Source organism: Phaenicophaeus curvirostris, chromosome 1 (assembly GCF_032191515.1).
Source record: "Phaenicophaeus curvirostris isolate KB17595 chromosome 1, BPBGC_Pcur_1.0, whole genome shotgun sequence".
NCBI lineage: Eukaryota > Metazoa > Chordata > Aves > Cuculiformes > Cuculidae > Phaenicophaeus > Phaenicophaeus curvirostris.
The window spans coordinates 22,676,180-22,695,967 of record NC_091392.1 but is presented as its reverse complement, the minus strand read 5'-3'; the positions used below and the strand labels follow the sequence as shown (position 1 = coordinate 22,695,967).

Genomic DNA, 19,788 nt, shown 5'->3' with positions numbered 1-19,788 from the left:
GGATGAAGACTTAAGTTAGGATATAGAAAATATACTTCAAGGTGCAAGTTTGCCTTGAAATGTGGGCAAATCATTAGGTCCATATTCTTATAAAGCTGAGTTGACCCAGCTTCCTGCAGGCGTTTTGCTTCATAGGTTCGCCCCTCCAGAATAAAGGTAATACACAACCTTATTTGTATGTCTTTATGTCTGTATGTCTGTATATCTATATCTTCCAAGGGCAGAGGGATTGCTGCCTGGACACTCAAAGCTCTGTATGTGGGCATCTGCCCAGCATTGCCATACTTAATTTTCAGAAGTGTGCCATACTGCCTGTAAAATATCCTTATCCAAAGAAAGATCTTCCAAAACCAACAGGTAGAGAAGAGTTAAGCAAGACACAAGGGCAGATGAGAAAGGCACTAGATTTCCTTCTGCTTACGCTCACTCACTGTGACTACTCTCCCATCAGTCAGTTGAAATGGACAATTAGGCAGGTGGGGAGTTCCCCATCCAGAAGACATAGAAGTCCACAACTTTCTACCACAGAAGAAATAATAAGGCCATAGGTAGCATATGTATTCCAAAACAAGCTTGGATTTAAATATCTGGGTTAGTGTGGGAACTTGAAAACTGCTCATTTCTCACCTGGGCACCTTAACAACCAACTTGCCTGCTGCTTTCTAGTCACAGTTTCTCCACTTCTCTGACAGTAGCTGTTCCCTTCAGAGACATTCTCTGGACCAGAGACTGAACGAAAGAGATTTTTTCTACAGCACAGCAGTTTACATCAGCAGTGTTAGTAACTGAGGCTGAAGTCTCTACTTCAATATATAATTATCAAAAAAGTTGGAAAAACTCCAACAGGAGTGGCAAAAAACTTTTCACCAGCATATCTATTACTAGAGCGGTTATACCCTTCTGATGGAATGTTGAACCACCAAATTCAAGTCTCAGCCACAAATTCAGTGGAGCAGGACTTTAAATGTAGCTCTTCCATCCTAGGAATAACAGAACCTAAATGATTCAACAGAAAATGCACAGATATACACGCACTGACGCTACTGTGCTAAGCCTTTATCTACTGCAGTCTGCAGTCACCTTAAATGTGCTCTCCATACACACAAAATACTGGGACTAGCTGAGGAGACAGACTCATCTGGTGCAAGTTTTGCTTTCTGTCTTAATGCCAACTAAGCAATGGGGATGATTGAAGTGTTTTGGGAGTGACACATGGCAAAAAAAAAGCCCAGAAGCAACTCAGCGATGTATCTGAGAACATCAACAGCAGTTAGGTGCCCACAGGGCAATTTACATGTATTTATGCTTTTCCTAAGACAATGGCTCATAGATCCTAGGAGAGATTTTGAATCCTCCTGTTGTTTAATGAATTTGGAGGTGCTTCTTAGTTTCAACAGCAACTCACATCTCAGAGAACCTAGTTTCTTTCTGAGTGCCATTAGCACAATAGAACAGTCTCACCATGTAGCCTATCATGATACGATTGCTTATGAAGAGATGCAGGGCAACATGCTTGGAAACCTCTACATTGTCTTTAGGAGCCATCCCCAGAGCTGCTGGAGCAGCAGCTGTGGAAGCTTACATTTAGGTCTCAATGACAGACCAGGAGACAGACCAAAGTCATTTAAGGACAGGTGTTCTTTTAGGTCGGATGTAGGAATATATCTTGGAAGGGGTAAAAGAAGAGATTTCTTCTAACTGAGTAATATTTTTCCATCATTTACAATTTGTACTTTGGCCTACACAAAGATCATATTTTTTATATAAGTCATAAAACATGATCTCACTGGAGATACTGGAACTCATATGAGAATTTTATGGGTTTTATGGGTTTTAATGTCTTAATGGGACCAGGGCTGGGACAATAAGCATTAACATATTGAAGGTTTACACAACTAAGAGGTATAAGGGTTTCCTGCTTCACAATCTGATTTTCCACTTCACTCTTGTTTCATGTTGATCACCATGCGCTGCATGTTTCTCTGTTGTATGTAGAAGAATTAAATCCTTGCCATAAACATTTCCAAATCTTCATTCATCAGTCCATTAAATGACACCTTGTTAACAGAAAAACGTCTTACAGACTTGGATTAGAAACAGGCAGAAATTGCTTCTAAGAATATTAAAGAAAGTAAGAAAAGTAAACACCAGCAACATTTCAAGAGTTCAGAACAACAGTCCCAAAAGTAGGAAGAAAAGAAATACAGTACCCCATCTTTTACAAAAAGAATAATTTATCATGACATTTCCATGCATTAGAGAAACCATCCCTGCATCAGAAGGCTGTGACAATGCAAACCTGCTAATGTGGGATTAGTTTAATTAATTTAGAAAAAAAATTAGAGTAAAAAGGTGTCTCCACGTCCAATTATCATGGAGGTCTGAGGCAGGGAAGGGGGAGGAAAAAGCTGTGAAAAATGGTCTTTCAGTAGCAGAAAAGGCAAAGTTACTCTGGGTACAAAGAAGTGCCACTGAATACAAGGCTGGAGAATGCTCGGTCACACAGACAGGGAGATGTATTTCCAAACACAGCATTATTGATCTGCAAATTCAGCTTTCTCTGATGACTTGTGAAAACTCTCGTTATGATGACTCCCCCGACTCCTGCCTCACATCGGTTGGATTGCTATCCACATATTGTGGAAACGTTTCAACGGAGAAAAAAACTGCAACACTCTGGGAGCTTGCATTCAACCTGCGAGCAAGCATCAGTCCTTAGCAGAGAGTATACTACCCACTGCAGAATGGAGAGCTGGAAGCACCTATCATCCAAGGCAATGCAACTTTTTCTGCATCGGTGCAGTCTTGCACCTAAATTAGCAAAACATGATCATTTAATAGTCCTAAGTATTTCCTCTATCTCCTTTTCTTTTAAACAAAAAAAAAGATTCCTCCCATTCTGCTGATCTTTTTGCAGGTGCTTAAGCCACTGTTTATGCTGTGACTGAACAGGGTGCTGGGAGAAACAATTCAGCAACGAACAGAAAGGGAGGTTTTAGTCCCATTTCTATAAACTGACACCTAAAAACCCCCCAGTACGAATCAAAATGCAGAGATGGGAATATGTATTTGAGGAAGTACAGGCGCCACAGGGAGGAACCTTGTTTTCATCTTTTCTCTTTAATCCTTTTCATAGCGTACTGAATATAATCAAGCAATGTGAATTCAATAAAGGGTTTATAAAGAAGGGGCAGTTCCCCTGTCTTCAGAAGTGATTAACCATGTTACAAAAGGTCTTTAAAATTCCAGAAAGTCCTGAACAGAAACTAATATTTAAATTTAGGCCTGTGCTTAAAGCAGGGCCCAATGTCTGATTCAAACATTACAAAAAGAACTCAAGTGCACATATATTCGGATTCATATTCAGATTAGTTGATTTCAAGTGCTTTTTAATTGAAATTGTTATGGGTTAAAATAGTGAAGAAAAAAGAAGAAATAGTGCTTCCCAAAGCAGGTACAAAGATTAAACATATTAAGTCAAGAATCTACAAATGATAAATAGATTCTGATCCAGAAGTTACAGCAAGTTTTTAACATATTTAAAGGCAGACATTGGGAAGTAAGACTACATTAGTTACAATCAATTTCAAAGGACAAATCCATGTGATTTTACTTCTGCAATTACTCTTGCGATTGTATTACTTATTTAATTAGTATTAAAATATAAGCAACTTTTAATGAATTCAGTTTCTTAACGTGTCTACACTTCAGCCTGCTGCCCAAAGTAAATACGAGCCAGCTTGCCTGCCAAGAAGAGCCTGCTTATTTCAGCCAAGAAGTGGGGCACATAAGCTCTGCTGGTACAGATAGGCACTTTCCAGTCTCCCACCTGGCTTGCTTATAAGAACTTTAGATTTTACTATATCTCACTGTTGTTGGTAGTGTTGACATACCCTCATTTTAATAACTGCAGACAGCAAGAAGCCATCAGCAAAACACACTGTGGTTTTCAAAAACAGCTTCAGAGCTGTGAGCTGCTAGTGAATAGCAGTCTCTGTGAGAGCATAATGATTTATAATCGGTAGACAGAGCCTCCCTGATTAATATTCATACTACATATCCCAGAATAAATAGGAGATGCCAATCTGATCCAAAGCCCTCTGAAATTGATGGAAACCTTTCCACTGGTGGCAATGAGCCCTGGGTCAAGCCCCAAGAGTCCAAATGTGTTTATACTTTTAAAAAAGAAGGAATTCACTCTCCACATGTTTCAGTCCCTCACATTTATTGTCAGCAAACCTCTAGGAAAAGAATGGGACTCTTACTGAAGCCAGTAGGAGCTATACATACAGAGACTGAGAACATAATTTCAATGTAAAACCAATATCAAATTGGAAAAAAAGCCTTGATTTTGAAACCACACAAGACAAAATTTAGTGAGAAAGCAAACCTTTCTTCATCAGAAGTACAAAATAACTCAGGTTTTGTATACCTGCTGGTTAAGAAAGAAATTTTCAAAGAGGCACATTGAGCCTTTGTAATATACATTAAAACCCCCCACATATGTAAATCTAATACCATTATAACCATCTTCCTTAAACACTGCCATTATAGCCTCCAAAGGTAAGTACATGAATGATAAATTAAATATGGACATTTAAATTACTTTACGCAAAGATTTTTTTTACTTATTAAAGGAACTTAATACTACTTATAGGTGTCCTTGTTAAATGCAGATTGACAATGAAGTTAAAAAATAAAACCTCATTTATTTTTATGCTAGTTTATATATTTTCTGAAGTCCAACTCCTCTCATAATAGTGTACAGTAATCAGATTAAAACTACCTTCAAATACTTTCCACAACATCTTTTACATGAAACATCTTGCAAAACCCACAATCTCTACATAATCTTTTTGCTGTGATTATCAAAAAAATACTAAGGAATTAAATAAAAGTGGATTGATAAGGATTCTCCTCCTCAAACAAGAAAATCCTAGCACCATACAAAATTTCATGATTTAAAACTGAGTGCTGGCTCTACTTCTCTCTCTCTCATTTTAATACCCAAACAAATTATTTTCCAAACTACAGCTCTTAATATGCAGATTGGTTTCCAGAGTAGTTTTCAATAATCTTTTTTTTCTTTTGCATTTTGCTTCAAGAAGAAAAATATGAAGAGAAAAGGGTGGGGGGGAACCAACCAAAAATAGAAAAATATGAAAAGAGAAAGAAGAAAATGATAAAGGAAATAAAGTCCTCAGGTAAATTAACAGTGAGTCCCCACAGAGGCAAAAGTGGACATTTCACGACGGATGGTACTGAAGGGGGAGAGCTCCAGTTCTGTGGTATATTCATTGTCATTGTCATCACTTGTCACTGTTGAAGACTTCTGGATGCATTCATCACAGCAGCAACAGCAACACTCCATAAAGGCCCGGCTAAAAGGTTTACAGAGACAGAAAAGGAGAACTGGGGTAACACAAGACTTAAAGAACAAAAGGAACTGACTAATGAGATGAAGGAGATCCATAGTCTGCCGAGAGACTCCCGTGGACATGTAGGCAGTCACAATGTTGCAAATGTTTTCAGGAATGATGCAAAACCCATATAAAATGGTCAAGGCCACCACTGTGCAGTTCATTTGACTTTCCAGCTGAATTTGTCGCTTGTTCCCCCTTGTGCAAGCCTTTTCCGCCCTCCTGATCTTCCTTGCCGTTACCAGGGAGCAGGTAATAGTGAAAAGGGTAGGCAAACAAAAATAGCAGCCAAAGTACCACCAGAGTCTTGCCCCATCATAAGTGAGAGCTAACACGTAGATGGTGTCAGGTAGCGTGGTGGATATCTTCACCACACAGCGCTCCCCCGGCGGGCTGCCGCTGTATTCAGGGTCCTCCTTTGCCAGCTGGCGCAGCACAACCTCTGGCAGGGCCAGCAGCAGAGCGCCCACCCAGATGACAGCCAGCTTGGCCGTTGTCGAGGTGCAGTTTTCGATCATCTCGTAATACATCTGCACATTGGTGGCGGCACGAAATCGGTCGATGCAGAGGGCACACAGTGTGAATGTGGTGACTCCGAGAGAGGCTACCTGGCGAGGAGAAAAAGGAGTGCAAGTTAATATAATTGCTGTCTGAAAAAAAACAGGAAAGAAAAAGTGTGGGGGGGGTGCTAAACATACAGTTACAAGAGTACAATCCATTATTCAGTGGAGAGTGGGAAAACTTCCTCTCCTTCAAAAGTCCCTGGTCCCCTGTCTTAGAGACAGAAGATGAAGGACTGAACTCACTCTGGTTGAAGAGAGAACTAATTTACAGTCTGTTGGATGAAGGCCCATACCATTGATCTGTTATCTACAAAAGGTCTATAGTTAGAGAGCTCTGTTTGTACCCTGACACACCAGTCAAGTCTAGCCCCTTGACTGACATACGCAAAGGAAAACTTTGTTTAGGAGTCTCAGGGTAGAAGACAACTAAGCACTGTAGTGCTAAGCACCATCAAAAGAAACATCACAGACAGAACTCAGCTTCCAGTGTTCGCTGAACTATCATCCAGGATGCATGCCAAAAGAGTACAGCCTTCTGTTTTTCTGCCTACAAGTATTTATTTCAGCTTGGTGTCATGCTCTCCTAAAGGCACATGCAAGCATGTCTGCAACACTGAGTGGAAAAAAAACAACTGATGAACCAACCAATACATAAAACTAAACACCTTTTCCCCCCCATCTCATTTTTCTAGCAAATGTTTTTCAGAAAGATCAGTTCCACCACAGGGGTTGGAACAGACAGGAGAGACAGGAGAGTTTTCTTTCAGCAGAAGCATGAACTTATGCTCAAATCTCACGTCCATCAAGCATGTGGGGCTTCATAACATCAATACCTTTGAAATTTAGGAACCCCATGGATTAGACATCTACTGAATGCAGTAGGGTCTAATAACTGCTTTTGTGAACTTAGTCTTTTAAGTGAAATTTAGATGAGGTGTAGGCAGATTACATCATCTTGTTCTGTGAGTTCACAGACATTGCACATGAAATCTTCAGATTTCTAGAGCCTGTGCAAAACCAACCTTCACTATAATAGTTATGCTTTAATAATTTATCTTCAACATTTAATTTTGAAAAAAATTGGCAGGAAAATCTAGGCTTAATTTCATAGGAAACATCCTCTGGGAGAGTGTACTGCAGGCCAGAAGAAATGGCAGAAATGTTGTTGTTTAAATGATTTAAAGATGGATTGGACAGAGCTCTCAATTACGTACTGTAAGGAGCAAGCACAGAGCAATGCATATGTTCTCTAGCTTTAATAACCATCATTTTATGCATGAATAGAAATCTTACACTGTCATGAAACATAATTTCCTACCATTTTATCCTGTTTATAATTATATTTCCTAAAAATAAATTTGGAAGGAGACTATACACATTTTGGCTTAATCCTATTTTCAATAAATTCAACTTGAGATCAAATTCAAAGCAGAACTCCCATTACCTTCAATTGGAAAAAGATTAGGTGCTCTGTTGCATTCAAATTAATTTATTTTCTTGCGTTTACATGCTTGTGTTATGCTGAAAACATGTTGTTGCAAAAGAAAATAAACTGTTAAATAATATTTGTAAGAAATGTAAGGACTTCTTACTTTTATCATGAATAAACCATATGTCTGTGCAATTAACTGGGAAATCTAGGGTAATATTAGGTAGTTCACTATAATTTTGCTTATCCAAATTTTATAGACAGTGAAATATTTAAATTTCATGCACATAGATTTTGAAAAACATTTTCTGGTTTCCACCTTAATTTTGAAATATTTCCGCTGATGTATCTCTGGTAAAAAGTTCTGCAAAGACACATATATAATTGTGCATAATTGTATTAAGTGCATCATTAATTTTGGCCTTCAATATTTAATGGCCATATCAGATTACTAAAATTGAGTATCACTGAAAAAATATTAGGCACTAGGGATCAGAACTGTCAGGCATTGGTTTAGTTGGGGAATGTTGTGCAGCAGCTTCCTAAAAGATGGGATGGGTAAGATGCAATCTCTTACTAATTAACTTGCAGGAATATTTAATGATGACAAAGCAGTACTGTAAACATATTTAACAGGTAAACCAATTGATTTATGAAGTTAAACTGTCTGACAAGCTTGGTAAATACAGAAAGAAAAAAAAAAACAAACCCATAGCAAACAATTAAAGAAAAATTAGTTACAGGAAAATTTTAATGAACAGCGATAAATTTAGCTAATGAAAGATAATTTTCACGTATCACTGCTGAGAGTCAATTTTAAATTCAAGACAAGAGACTTTGTTTCCAAAACATTTAAATGTGTGTGCAGTCTTCAAATTCCTTAGAGTGACAGCGAAATCTCTAACTAGAACATCCAACAGGAATAACAAAAGGGGCATGACTCAGTTCTCTACAATTAAGGGAGACAGAGAAATAACTGAGACTCAGGAATGAATAGCAATTGAAATAAAAATAAGTAGAAGAGAAGAAAATACGAGGTTTTGTACATTAACATTTTCCTTCTCAGCTTTTAAGTGAGCATCTCCCCACCCCCCTGCAAGGTGCACACTTTTATTACTTCACTGTTTCACTGCAAACAGGCAGCTAAGGCTGCAAATACAAACAGGCTGCAAATACAGCTGCTAAGACATTAAAACTCTGCAGCTGCTATGGCTGGACTAATGAAAGAAGACATGTCTACCATGAACAAACGTAACCTACGGGGCTCATGTCACATTAATTGGCCAACAACTTGGAGGTTTAAGACAGTGAAACAGAGCAAGAGGAAACAACTAAGAACAGTGGAAGTCAGCTTTGAAAACTCTCCCTTGGATTCACTGATGAAACAAGCTGAACAAAGCCAGTGTTTCCCTGGAACAGTGAATGGTTTTCTGTTTTCTGTATATTAACGGGGTTAGCAGTGCCATGGAAAAGCTTGCAAAAAGCAAACAACACTCCCAAGCAGATGAACAGGGATTCATTCCAGCTGACTTGCTTAAAGTCAGCATAGCAATTTAAGGGTCTCATTACTTACCCCACATAGCAGACTATGAGTAATAGCCAACAAAATCAATGGGTGCTGCTCACAATCTATGTGGGTGAGAACTGGGATATTATTCTGCACACTCACACAATTTCATTTAGGAGCGTTTCTTCATACCAGTTATACTAACAATTAAGGTTAAGCTGAAAATGTGGAAGAAAGAGAAAAGTTTCCTTCTTAACCTGTTACACTGCCCTGAAATAACTACAGAATAAAGATAACTTATTTGATGGGGAGTAGGTGAAGGACAAATTAACAGATCCTAAAGTGGTGTGAAGCTGCATGGAGTTTAATGGTGCTTTTCTAGTTGTAACAGCTGAGTTTCTGATATGCTGTTGCTGTCTTAATTCCAATAACCTGGCAGGAAATGAGGCAAGGCAAGGGTGAATCAGGCCTAGTAGCTTTTGATCACCACTTACATGTCTGAATTATCTCCCTACAGTCCCTATGAAGATTCCCCTTCAGTCTCTAGACATTCAGGATAACACCAGTTTATATGTTTCTTTTACTAGATTATATCGGAAAAGTCCCCAAGTTTCTAACTGAACAACAACTGAACTGCTTTGAGGAGGTGGTGAAGTAACCCTTGCTTTGAGAAGGTGCCCACACTATTTGGGGAGAGAATTCCTGCTGAAGGGATTACCAGCTATAGTACACACACACACACACAAAAGAAGACACTTGTTACAACAGAATCTCTTCATACTGTTGGTTCTTTAAAAGCATTGACAGGGATGTTAGTGGGCGCTGTGATGCTCCTTCAAGACACGGCATAAATCTTTGATCATTAGCTCACCTGCTGTTAGAAAACTGTGTCAAAACTCATTTAGGTAACTAGGGTCAGAGGGAACAAGAGTAAACTCATGAAATGCTCATCTTAATTGCATCAGTTCTCCTCTCCGTCCCTCCAACAAACCCATTCCTCTTTCATGAACTTTAACAATTACTGAAACATTCCCAGGCCTTCCCTGGCCTGTCCTACTTTTACTCCTGGCTGTGGTCCCACAGCTTTTGGCCCTGGCTTCTAGGAGTAGAGTCTGTGGATGACCAGGGAAGTAGTGCAGGTGTAGCTGAGTGAGCGATGCCACTGGAAATAAGACTCCGAATTCTCTCTTACTAATAACTGTTTGGCTAGATAAAGTTAAAAAAAACAAAACCAGAAATGAGATCAGAGAAGGTGACTTGGGTGCAAAGGTCAACAAAGACCAGATTCTGTGAAGAAACATGAGAGAGAGGTTGGCTCACTCAGTCGAGTAAGATGAAGGCTAAGAAGTGGTATTGCTGCTATCCATAAAGTAGTCTATCAAAAAGTTACAAAAGTTACTTAAACTGAAGGACAGTGAATATAACAGAATGGGAATCAACCAGCCATAAGAAACTCAAGGCTGGAAATGAGAGAGACCATTCATCAACCCAGGCGTCATGTTTTAGAGCACGCCTTCTTAAGGAGTGAGAGTCTACAACGTAGACTGAGTTTATATGGAACAAGATAAAATAAAGGAGTTATAAGAAGTGGCTGCTTCTACCAGCTGAAGTTGGATTTTCAAAGATGTAATATATTTTATGTTGATAACATAGAGCTTCTTTATTTAATTGTTTAAATGCATCTAGATTTCTAGTTATTGTTCTTTCAATTAAAAAAAACCCAAACAAACAACTAAACAAAATGACGGTCACTACTATGAAATAACAAAAATAGACAAAAACAATATCTCTATATTCCTTACATGAAATGCTACTAAACATTATTGACTTTGTGCTTTAAAATAGGTAAAGGTGCTTTAAAATAGGTAAAGGTCACTCAGCCAAAACACTCCTATGGTGTGGCAGAAGTAATTCAATATCTAAGGAGTACTGAGGCCAGTGTACCGCTCTGACATTAGCAATCAGCTTAAGCATGCTACATGAAAATCTATGTTGCCTTAATTATTGGAAAGACAGGATGGTAATTCAGGAAACTACTAACATGGAGCTGTCCTATACACATGGAACAATGGGTACAGTACATTTGTTTCTTTTGTAGTAATATTAACATTCATAACAGACAGATACAGAGCACGTGTGCTTTTCTTATCTTTCTGTATATCCTAAGACTAATAATGTTCAGAATCAACTTCCAAGAGCTGTTCACGAATACTGCTGGAATCAAAAGCCAAACAAATCATCAGGGCACTGGACATACGCATTAGTACACCATACGCTTATCCAGAGGGTTTGAAAAAAAAAATCACAAACCAAAAGGATTCAATTTTTGTTCATTTTCCTGTTTGCAATCTACCATACCACCATATAAGTGAATTAAATTTACTTTTATTTTATCTTTTTTAAAAAAAATTAATAAGCACCATTCTCCATGGAGAATCAAAATCTCATCATGCTACACAAGGAGCTCCTGCACTAATTCTTAACATTAACAACATGGAACTGCTGCTAAAAATCTGCTTTTACTTTCTTTGCAGGAAAAATCCTGTCATATGGAAAAATGACATCCCAGTACTAAGAGTAGAGTCAATGGTGCCACGTCCTTTTTTTTCTCCACACGTATGTAACTCAAATATTAATGACCCAATTTTAAACCCGGTCTGACACAAATTCATTTCCATGCTGAAATGCGACATGGAAAGTTTAAGCCCAAAGCAGATTTTTATGGACAACTTATAAACCCTTAAGGGCAGGGTTTGAAAAGGAAAGAAAGACTGACAGGACAGTCAACATGGCAGTTACCATCATCGTGCTGTAAACACCTAAAGGGCAGAGACATATTAACACTTCTGTTTTAAATAATTATTTAATGTGTGATAAGGGACGAAGATACCTTGCTCAGCAAAACACACATGTAGCCACTGCCCTAGAAAACCTCCAGTATAAAGCTTTGAAACCACAAACCTCTCTGAGGATCTTTGCCTATGACCTGGAGGACTTACTGGAGGTTCAGGAGCTTGCCTCTGACTAGGGTCAAAGCAGAGACACAAAAAAGATGCAGCACAGCACAAGACACAGAAAAGAGAGATAATACACAGCTTCTAAAAACTCCAATTAAAAAGTGTTGCTTCCCTAAAGTGAAACTTAAATAAGATTTCTTCAGACAGCTTTAACAGGCAGAGAACAACCGCTTTCTTTGTGCCTTCCACCAAGTAAAAGAGAGAAAAAGGAAAAAAATCCTCACCTCAAATTGCCCTGGAAGGTCAGCTCCAGGGAAAGAGAGTAATTCGTATTCCAGGCCAAACGAATCCTTACGCTTTCCACTAAGAATACTAATTGTGATAGCTTTCCTGAGCTGGAATTTACTCACAAGAAACAGCAGTGATGCCACATATTGATTGCCAAAAACACATGCAGAGACATGCACTGCCTTTCACTGTCAGCCTGCTCCAGAGTAGAGTCAGCCTTGTAAGCACGACATGGTCCAGATGAGGACATGACAAACTTTGTATTTTAATTTGTGGGTGGTATGAGAAAGACAGGGAGCATCCTGTTTATTAGCACTGAGTGCAGGGCTGAGCTGCATCACCGGCCGGGGCAGCTTCTTGCTTCATGTTGGACTGCAGAGGACAGTAAATCAGCCTCTATCAACCTTCATTCTAGACCCTCCCCCAGTTCTAAATCCTTACTCCACTGTAAGTAGCTTGTCTCAGTCTGCAGGTATAGAAAGTGACGCCTACTTCCAATGACCTCTCTCAAACCCATCAAGCTTCCAGTGTAACCTCCAAGAGCAGAATCCATACACTTTAAGCTAGCTTCCTTTTAAAGCCCAAAAGATAGTTTCTAGTCTTAGCTGACACAAATCATTTATTACCTTGAGCAAGCTGCTCTAGGCCCTAAACAACTTACTTAAGCAACCTCTTCACTACAGCCTTCCAGCATTAACATGAAACCCAAAAATGCTACTTCACTGGTCTGTTACATTTAAAAACTGTGAAATACTTCGAAGCACGGTAAAAATGCTGCTCTCTATGAAAGCCTACCATAATTCTACAAAAAGGAGAGCAGGAACTATATTGTTCTATTTTGGGTTTTGCTTCTTCTCCTTAAAAGACTGACTGTGCTTAAACAAAAAGTTTTCAACACTGGCAGAGCTCATGAAACTCTTTATCTCTTATCTCCTGACTCTGAGCAATACTGAGAAAAGTATTATATACGGAAGACAACATACACATAAGCACAGTGCATGTCAAGGTAAACAGTTCAGACATGCACGCCCAAAGCTAGACTTCTGAATCATCTGCAGAAAATAGGGCAAAATTTTAAGAACTGCTGAGCATAGGGTCACAGCTGCAAAGCAGAAACACATCTCTGCATATCCTTATGGGCAAAGTAACTGCCCCAGTTGTTCTCAGTTCTCTTAGTGCATTCAGAACTGCTCCTCCAGGACAGTGCCATCACCAGGGTCAAGTGAAGTTCTTGGTGGAGATAATTTCATCTACTTCTAGCAACCACCTAAAGACTTCATGAGAAGCAGAGAATTAATTTACTCACTTTCTTCCTCAAGCCATATACACAGACTTCTTTAGGCAAGCATAGCCATGATATAGTTTTAAAAGGTAGTTAGAAGTGACCAAACTGTGATACAATATATGGCTGAAATGACTGCTTAATATACTTGGTCACAGCAGATCTTTATTAGGTATGTGAAAACTGCCCTTTAATTTAAATAGAGTGGAGACCTTCCACTGATGGAAGCTCAACATTTACCTATACAAATGCGCTTGAAGATATAATAAAACATTTTCCCCAAACTCTGCGCGTATGTGTTATCACTGGCAACAGATGCTTTGTTGAAATTCTGCACAATATCCATTAAACAGCACAAATTTAAAACAATTGGCCACAAGAGACTAAACTAGGAAAACTCAAGGTTCCTCACTGGGACCACTTGAAACCTTCAAACACAAGATAAAGCATGCTTGAGTTACATTTAAAATGTGACTTGTCTATCATTATTAGATTGGTGCCAGTCCTTGACTAAGAGTTCAACTCTAGACACCTACAGAACTTTAAAGTGAAAAAAATAAGGCATCATTAAAGTATAAACGGCTGCTGATAACAGCAGCTGAACGTTTTTCAGGATTACAGTTCTGAATTTTGCCAACTACATTTCATCTGCTTCCAGTCTGACAAACTCCTTAGTGCCTAAAGCTTCATACCACAAACTAAAGAACAGCGTGACTTTGCAAATAATTTCAATTACTGATCTTTAATTAGAATCAGCATCAAGAATAATAATTTCTATTTTGTATGTGGATTCACCAAAAAAAAAGATTAGGAAAGTCCTGAAAACACTAACACTACCCTAGCTACTTTAATTGAAATGCTTACACTTTAACTGAAACAGTATTATTTATTAGTTAATACAGTAGCCCCAGAAGCCAATTCCAAACATTTAAAAGCTCCTAGTACCATAGCTTTCTCAACACATATGTATTTACTCATCCCTGTCTTCTTAAACGCAACTCCATTAAGTGTACTCAGAGTTTTTCAAATGTACTGGTGTACTAGTGGCCTTGAAGCATAGCACAGCTCCACCCTTTGTCCAATACCACCAGTAAAAAAGTGTATCACGCACCAAAGACGTAACGGTAATTTAGGGGCCACACACACCATACATCCTTATAAACAAATTTTAAAAAATGATCAGCTAATTACGTACTATCGTGCACTCTGTGCACCAATGTGCTGTTGAAACTGATATACTGTCCACTGATAGCAAGTTGGGTTTTCTTTTCTTTTCTTTTCCTTTTCTTAGTATCCCATTCTTAGCATGAGAGAATCAAACTGTTTCCTCAGCTTTCAGCTACAGAGTAACGTTGAACATAAGGTTTTGGGAATACAGCGGAGCCAGCCAGAATGCTGGGCTACCACCCGACCAACAAGCCTCAGTGTTCAGTTCCAGTAAATAAATAAAGGGGACGACCTGAAAGCTGCTGGCAGGACGCTGGCCAGCTGGCTGAGAGTTTCTCTGCCAGAGCCTCCGAATAAGTGCCAAAAAGCTGCCATTACAACGGGGCTGGGGTAGCTTTTCTTTTTTTTTTTTTTTTAAGATAAGCCAAATATTTTAAGTGTGAGATTTGTACACTGAAGTATATACCAAGAGCACATAAATCACACCAATGGTCCTTTTTTACAATCGCCTTCTTACAGAGTCACCCTCTCCTTCCACTTCCCCGAATGACTTCACTTTAGGAAAAAAAACCCAAAAGCATAAACTTGCAATTTAAATGAGAGAGGATCCTTCGCCTTTCCGGACCATACGGAGCAAGGAAAGTTTGGCAGAACTCGCGCGAGTGGAGGGCTGCGCGCAGTCTGAGGATACAGAAATGATACAGAAATCCCGATGCTGCTGGACTCGACGCGTCCAGAGCCTCCGCGCGTCCCCGCGGGGCCGGACCGGGACCCCGCTCTGCTCCGGGACCCCGCTCCGCCGCAGGAGCGCTCGGCAAACCCGCAACTCGCCGTGTGGGTCCCCGTGCGGGCAGCGGCGACACCAGCGGCGGCGGTGGAGAAGCGGCGGCCGGGCGGGGGCTGCGCTCGGGGCTCCTCGCTGCAAGAAGGATGTTGAGGCTCTGGAGCGGGTGCAGAGAGGAGCAACGAGGCTGGTGAAGGGGCTGGAGAACAGGCCTTATGAGGAAAGGCTGAGAGAGCTCCGGTTGTTTAGCCTGGAGAAGAGGAGGCTGAGGGGAGACCTCATTGCTCTCTACAACTACCTGAAAGGAGAGGAGAGGATCTGGCCTCTTCTCCCAAGTGACAGGGGACAGGACACGGGGGAATGGCATCAAGCTCCATCAGGGGAGGTTGAGACTGAGTATCAGGAAAAAAAAAATTCACAGAAAGGGTCATCGGGTACTGGAACAGGCTGCCCGAGGAGGTGGTTGAGTCACCATCCCTAGAGGTGTTTAAAAGACGAGTAGACAGGTGCTCAGGGACACGGTTTAGTGTCAGATAGGAACGGTTGGACTCGATGATCCGGCGGGTCTTCTCCAACCTGACGATTCAATGACTCTAAGGCGCACGGCCCCGCGCATCGCTACCCACAGCCATTACCTCGATGTACGGGACGATCTTGCAGGAGAAGTCTTCTAGGAGCCACTTCTTGGTGAGCTCTTGGAAGATGACCAGCGGCAGGCAGAAGAAGACGATGAGGAAGTCCCAGAAGGCCAGGTTGGCCAGCAGGGAGTTGGAGATGCTCCGCATGTAGTAGTTGTGGCAGACGATGCACATCACTGCCATGTTGCCCATGATGCCGATGCCGAAGATCACCACCGAGAGGCACATCACGGCGTAGGCGCCGTACGACTCCTCGGTCAGCGGGTAGAAGGGGTTGCGGAGGCGGGCGCGGCGCCCCGTGCCGTTGCCGCCGCCGGCCGAGCCGTTCAGGGGCAGCCAGCGGGGCGCGCCCCCCGCGCCGTCCCCGCTCCGCGCCCGCCGCCGCCCGGCGCCCGCCGCCCCGCAGCTGCCGCCCGGCTCCGGCGCCGCGGCCGCGCGGGCGAGGGGCGGCGAGGAGGGCGCCGTGAGCCCGGCGGGCGCGGCGGGGGCCGGGGCGCAGGCGGCCCAGGCGCCCAGCAGCTGGCAGAGCAGGGCGAGGGGAGCGCCGAGGGGCCGCATGACGGGGACGCGCCGGGGCTCAGAGGCGGCGGCGGCGGCCGCCCCGCTCGCCGGGGCTGGGAGCGGGAGACATGCCCCTCCGGGCCGGGCTCGCAAAGTTGTGTCGCCGTCTCCGACGCGCCGAGTTAATGTAGCGAGCGCGGCGCCGGGAGGACCCCCCTCCGGCGCTCCGCCCTCTCCCGGGACCGCTGCCTCCCCGCCGGCGGCCCCGGCCGCGCGCTGCCCCTCCGCATCGCCCCGGGGCGTGGAGCTCCCTGCTGGAAGACGCCTCCCCTCTCCGGACGAACGCCGGGACCCAGCCCTCCTCCTCCCGCGCCCTCGGAGGGGACGGGTCGCCGCGCGCGGCGCGGGGCGCTTGGAGCGCTTCGCGAAACTCTCGCCGCGGTTGATCCCCGCGCCGCGGCTCGGACGGGCGCGAGGCGGCGAAGTTGGCGCCGGGCGGGACGGAGCCCTCGGGCCGCTCCTCCCGACCCCCCCGAGCGGCGGCAGCGGCGCGGCGGGCTCCGCTCCGGCTCGGCTCGGCGCAGCCCCGCTCGGCTCCGGGGAGGCGGGCGAGCGGCGCCGCGGTCCCGCAGTGCGCAAGCGCCGCCCGGCGGCGCCGCGGGGCTGATCCGCCGCCCGGCAGGGGAGGCGGCGGGGACCCCTCGGGCGCCGCCCGCCCTCCCGCAGCCTCCCCGGCTGGGGGTGCGCTTAGAGGAGCCGCTTCCCCGCGTCCCTGCGGGCTGCCGGCTCGTCCCCAGCGCTCGGGGTCCGCGGCGGCGGGCGAGCGGAGCGCCTCGCTCCGGGGCGGCGGGAGGTGAGGGGGAGGCTGCCGGCGTCCGGGTGGAAGGAGAAGAGAGGATTTGCCAGCTCGCGAGGGCGCCGGGCTGTAAACGGGAGAGGGCACGGCTGGGAGGAGAAAGGGGTCGTCGCTCGGGAGTCATAGTGTCAGAATCATCAAGTTGGAAAAGACCCACTGGATCGTCGGGTCCAACCATTCCTATCTGACAGTAAACCGTGTCCCTGAGCACCTCTTCTACCTGTCTCTTAAACACATCCAGTGATGGTGACTCAACCACCTCCCTGGGCAGCCTGTTCCAGTGCACAATGACCCTTTCTGGGAAAAAAAAAAAATCTAATATCCAGTATAAACCTCCCCTGGCGCAGCTTGAGGCCATTGCCCCTTGTCCCGTGTCCCCTGTCACTTGGAAGAGGAGGCCAGCACCCTCCTCTCTACAACCTCCTTTCAGGTAGTTGTAGAGAGCAATGAGGTCACCCCTCAGCCTCCTCTTCTCCAGGCTAAACAACCCCAGCTCTCTCAGCCGCTCCTTATAAGACTTATTCTCCAGCCCCTTAACCGGCTTCGTTGCTCTTCTCTGGACTCGCTCCAGAGCCTCAACATCCTTCTTGTGGTGAGGGGCCCAGAACTGAACACAGGATTCGAGGAGCGGTCTCACCAGTGCCGAGTACAGGGGCAGAATAACCTCCCTGGACCTGCTGGTCACGCCATTTCTGATACAAGCCAAGATGCCATTGGCCTTGTCTACCTGGGCAACGTTAAACAAGGCCAAGTGAAAGGTCCTACACCTGGGTCAGGGCAATCCATGGTTTCAAGACAGGATGGGGGATGATGTGATTGGGAGCAGCCCTGCAGAGAAGGACTTGGGTTGGATGGGGCCTTGGGCAGCCTGATCTAGTGTCCCTGCCCATGGTGGTGGTTTCGAACTAGATGATCTTTAAGGTCCCTTCCAACCCGGACTATTGTATGATTCTGTGAGAGTACAACATGAATCACATGGGTGCCATTGAAGGACATGGTGTTCTAAATATAACCCCCACAGCTGAACAGCACCAGAAGCATCTCCAAGTGTTTTCAGTGCCTGAAGAGGCAGGTCTATGTTTTTTTCCTATATTGAACATTCATGTGTAGTTTAATTTATTGGCTGTGTACAGTCAGATAAACTTCACAGGTCTTTCTCCTTGTTTCTCTTTTTTTTTATTTAATTCAGGTGACAGCTTATTAAAGTTGGATGCAATAAACGCTCCACTTGGAGTAGCCTTAAGGATCCTGTATTGCCCTTGTTTCCACTTTTAAGAGTTTTAGTGTAGCTTGTTCCCAACAGTTTTAAAAGTTTTAAACTTTTCCCACCCAGTAGTTTGAGTATTCTTCCCCCTCCCAACTTAAACCATTTGCAGTAAAGATCAGAAATTTGGTGAAAACCACCAGATCTCACTGTTTTAGGGACTATGGTGGGGTTTTTTTGTATTAATTATCAACAAAGAAAACCATGTTAATCTACAGTAACAGATAATACACATTGCGTGCATGCAAAAAAACTCCCACAATCTATCAGATACATTAATAGAAACAAAATTACTACCACTTTTCCACAAGGGGGTTCAATGAAGCTGTAGTGTAAAAAACAATCCTTTTGTATGAATTGTTAATTATTGTTTATTTGTAAAAACACAGTTGCATGAATTTGCTAGTCAGCAGAAAGAAAGGCAGAAAGGAGTGCAGATAATGACTAGGCTCGTCTTGCTGACCATTCAATGGCTAAAATTAGTGACTCTTTTCCCATTCAAATCTGAGTGTAGTGTCATTCCCCTGGCTATGATGGTTACCTGGAAAACACACAAACAGGACAAAAGGAAAGCTCTTACTTTTCCTGAAGCCATTCTCTCCTACATGGAGGTGAAATGTGATTGTGGAAAGATTAAGGTGTTTCTGAGCTTGTCAAAACAAGTGTAAGAAGTTAGGCATGCTGTGTTGAATATTCCTTAATATATGTAAGTCAAGCTGTTTTATTCTTTAGCATTTTAAGCGTCATCTCATGGAGTGAAATGATTGAGCTAATTTTAAGACTTACTAATAAATAATAATCTTTTTCTAATAAAGATCATATTAATAAAAACCCAAAACCTACCAGGAAAAGAAGAGAATGGTAAATATGTTTTGCTTTTCTTTTACTTGTATTTTTCTCCGATTTGTTTCTTCTGAGCTCAGCTGGTGTATAAAAGGAGTTAATGATGATAATGAGCTTACATTTACTGCACCTTTCTCCCTGAAGAGTCCCAAAGCGTATTACAAACAGATATGATAAATTCACTGCTTCTTCTTAAAGATACTGAGGAATACTGCTTCTGGCTTTCATATGGAAGGAGCAGACAGCAGTTAGCAGACATATTGCCCTTGTGCACGCTTCAGCAAGAAAT

General features: G+C 43.0%; 1 protein-coding gene across 1 annotated transcript; it reads right to left on the bottom strand.

Annotated features, from left to right (window-relative positions):
- Positions 1-3,049: 3,049 nt before the first annotated feature.
- Positions 3,050-16,593, bottom strand: GPR37 (G protein-coupled receptor 37). The gene is made up of 2 exons (XM_069850450.1): positions 16,033-16,593; positions 3,050-6,028 (listed from the first exon to the last, which is right to left on the bottom strand). Exons 1-2 carry the CDS (start codon positions 16,591-16,593, stop codon positions 5,210-5,212), a joined length of 1,380 nt encoding a protein of 459 aa, XP_069706551.1. The 3' UTR covers positions 3,050-5,209.
- Between the last annotated feature and the right edge of the window lie 3,195 nt (positions 16,594-19,788).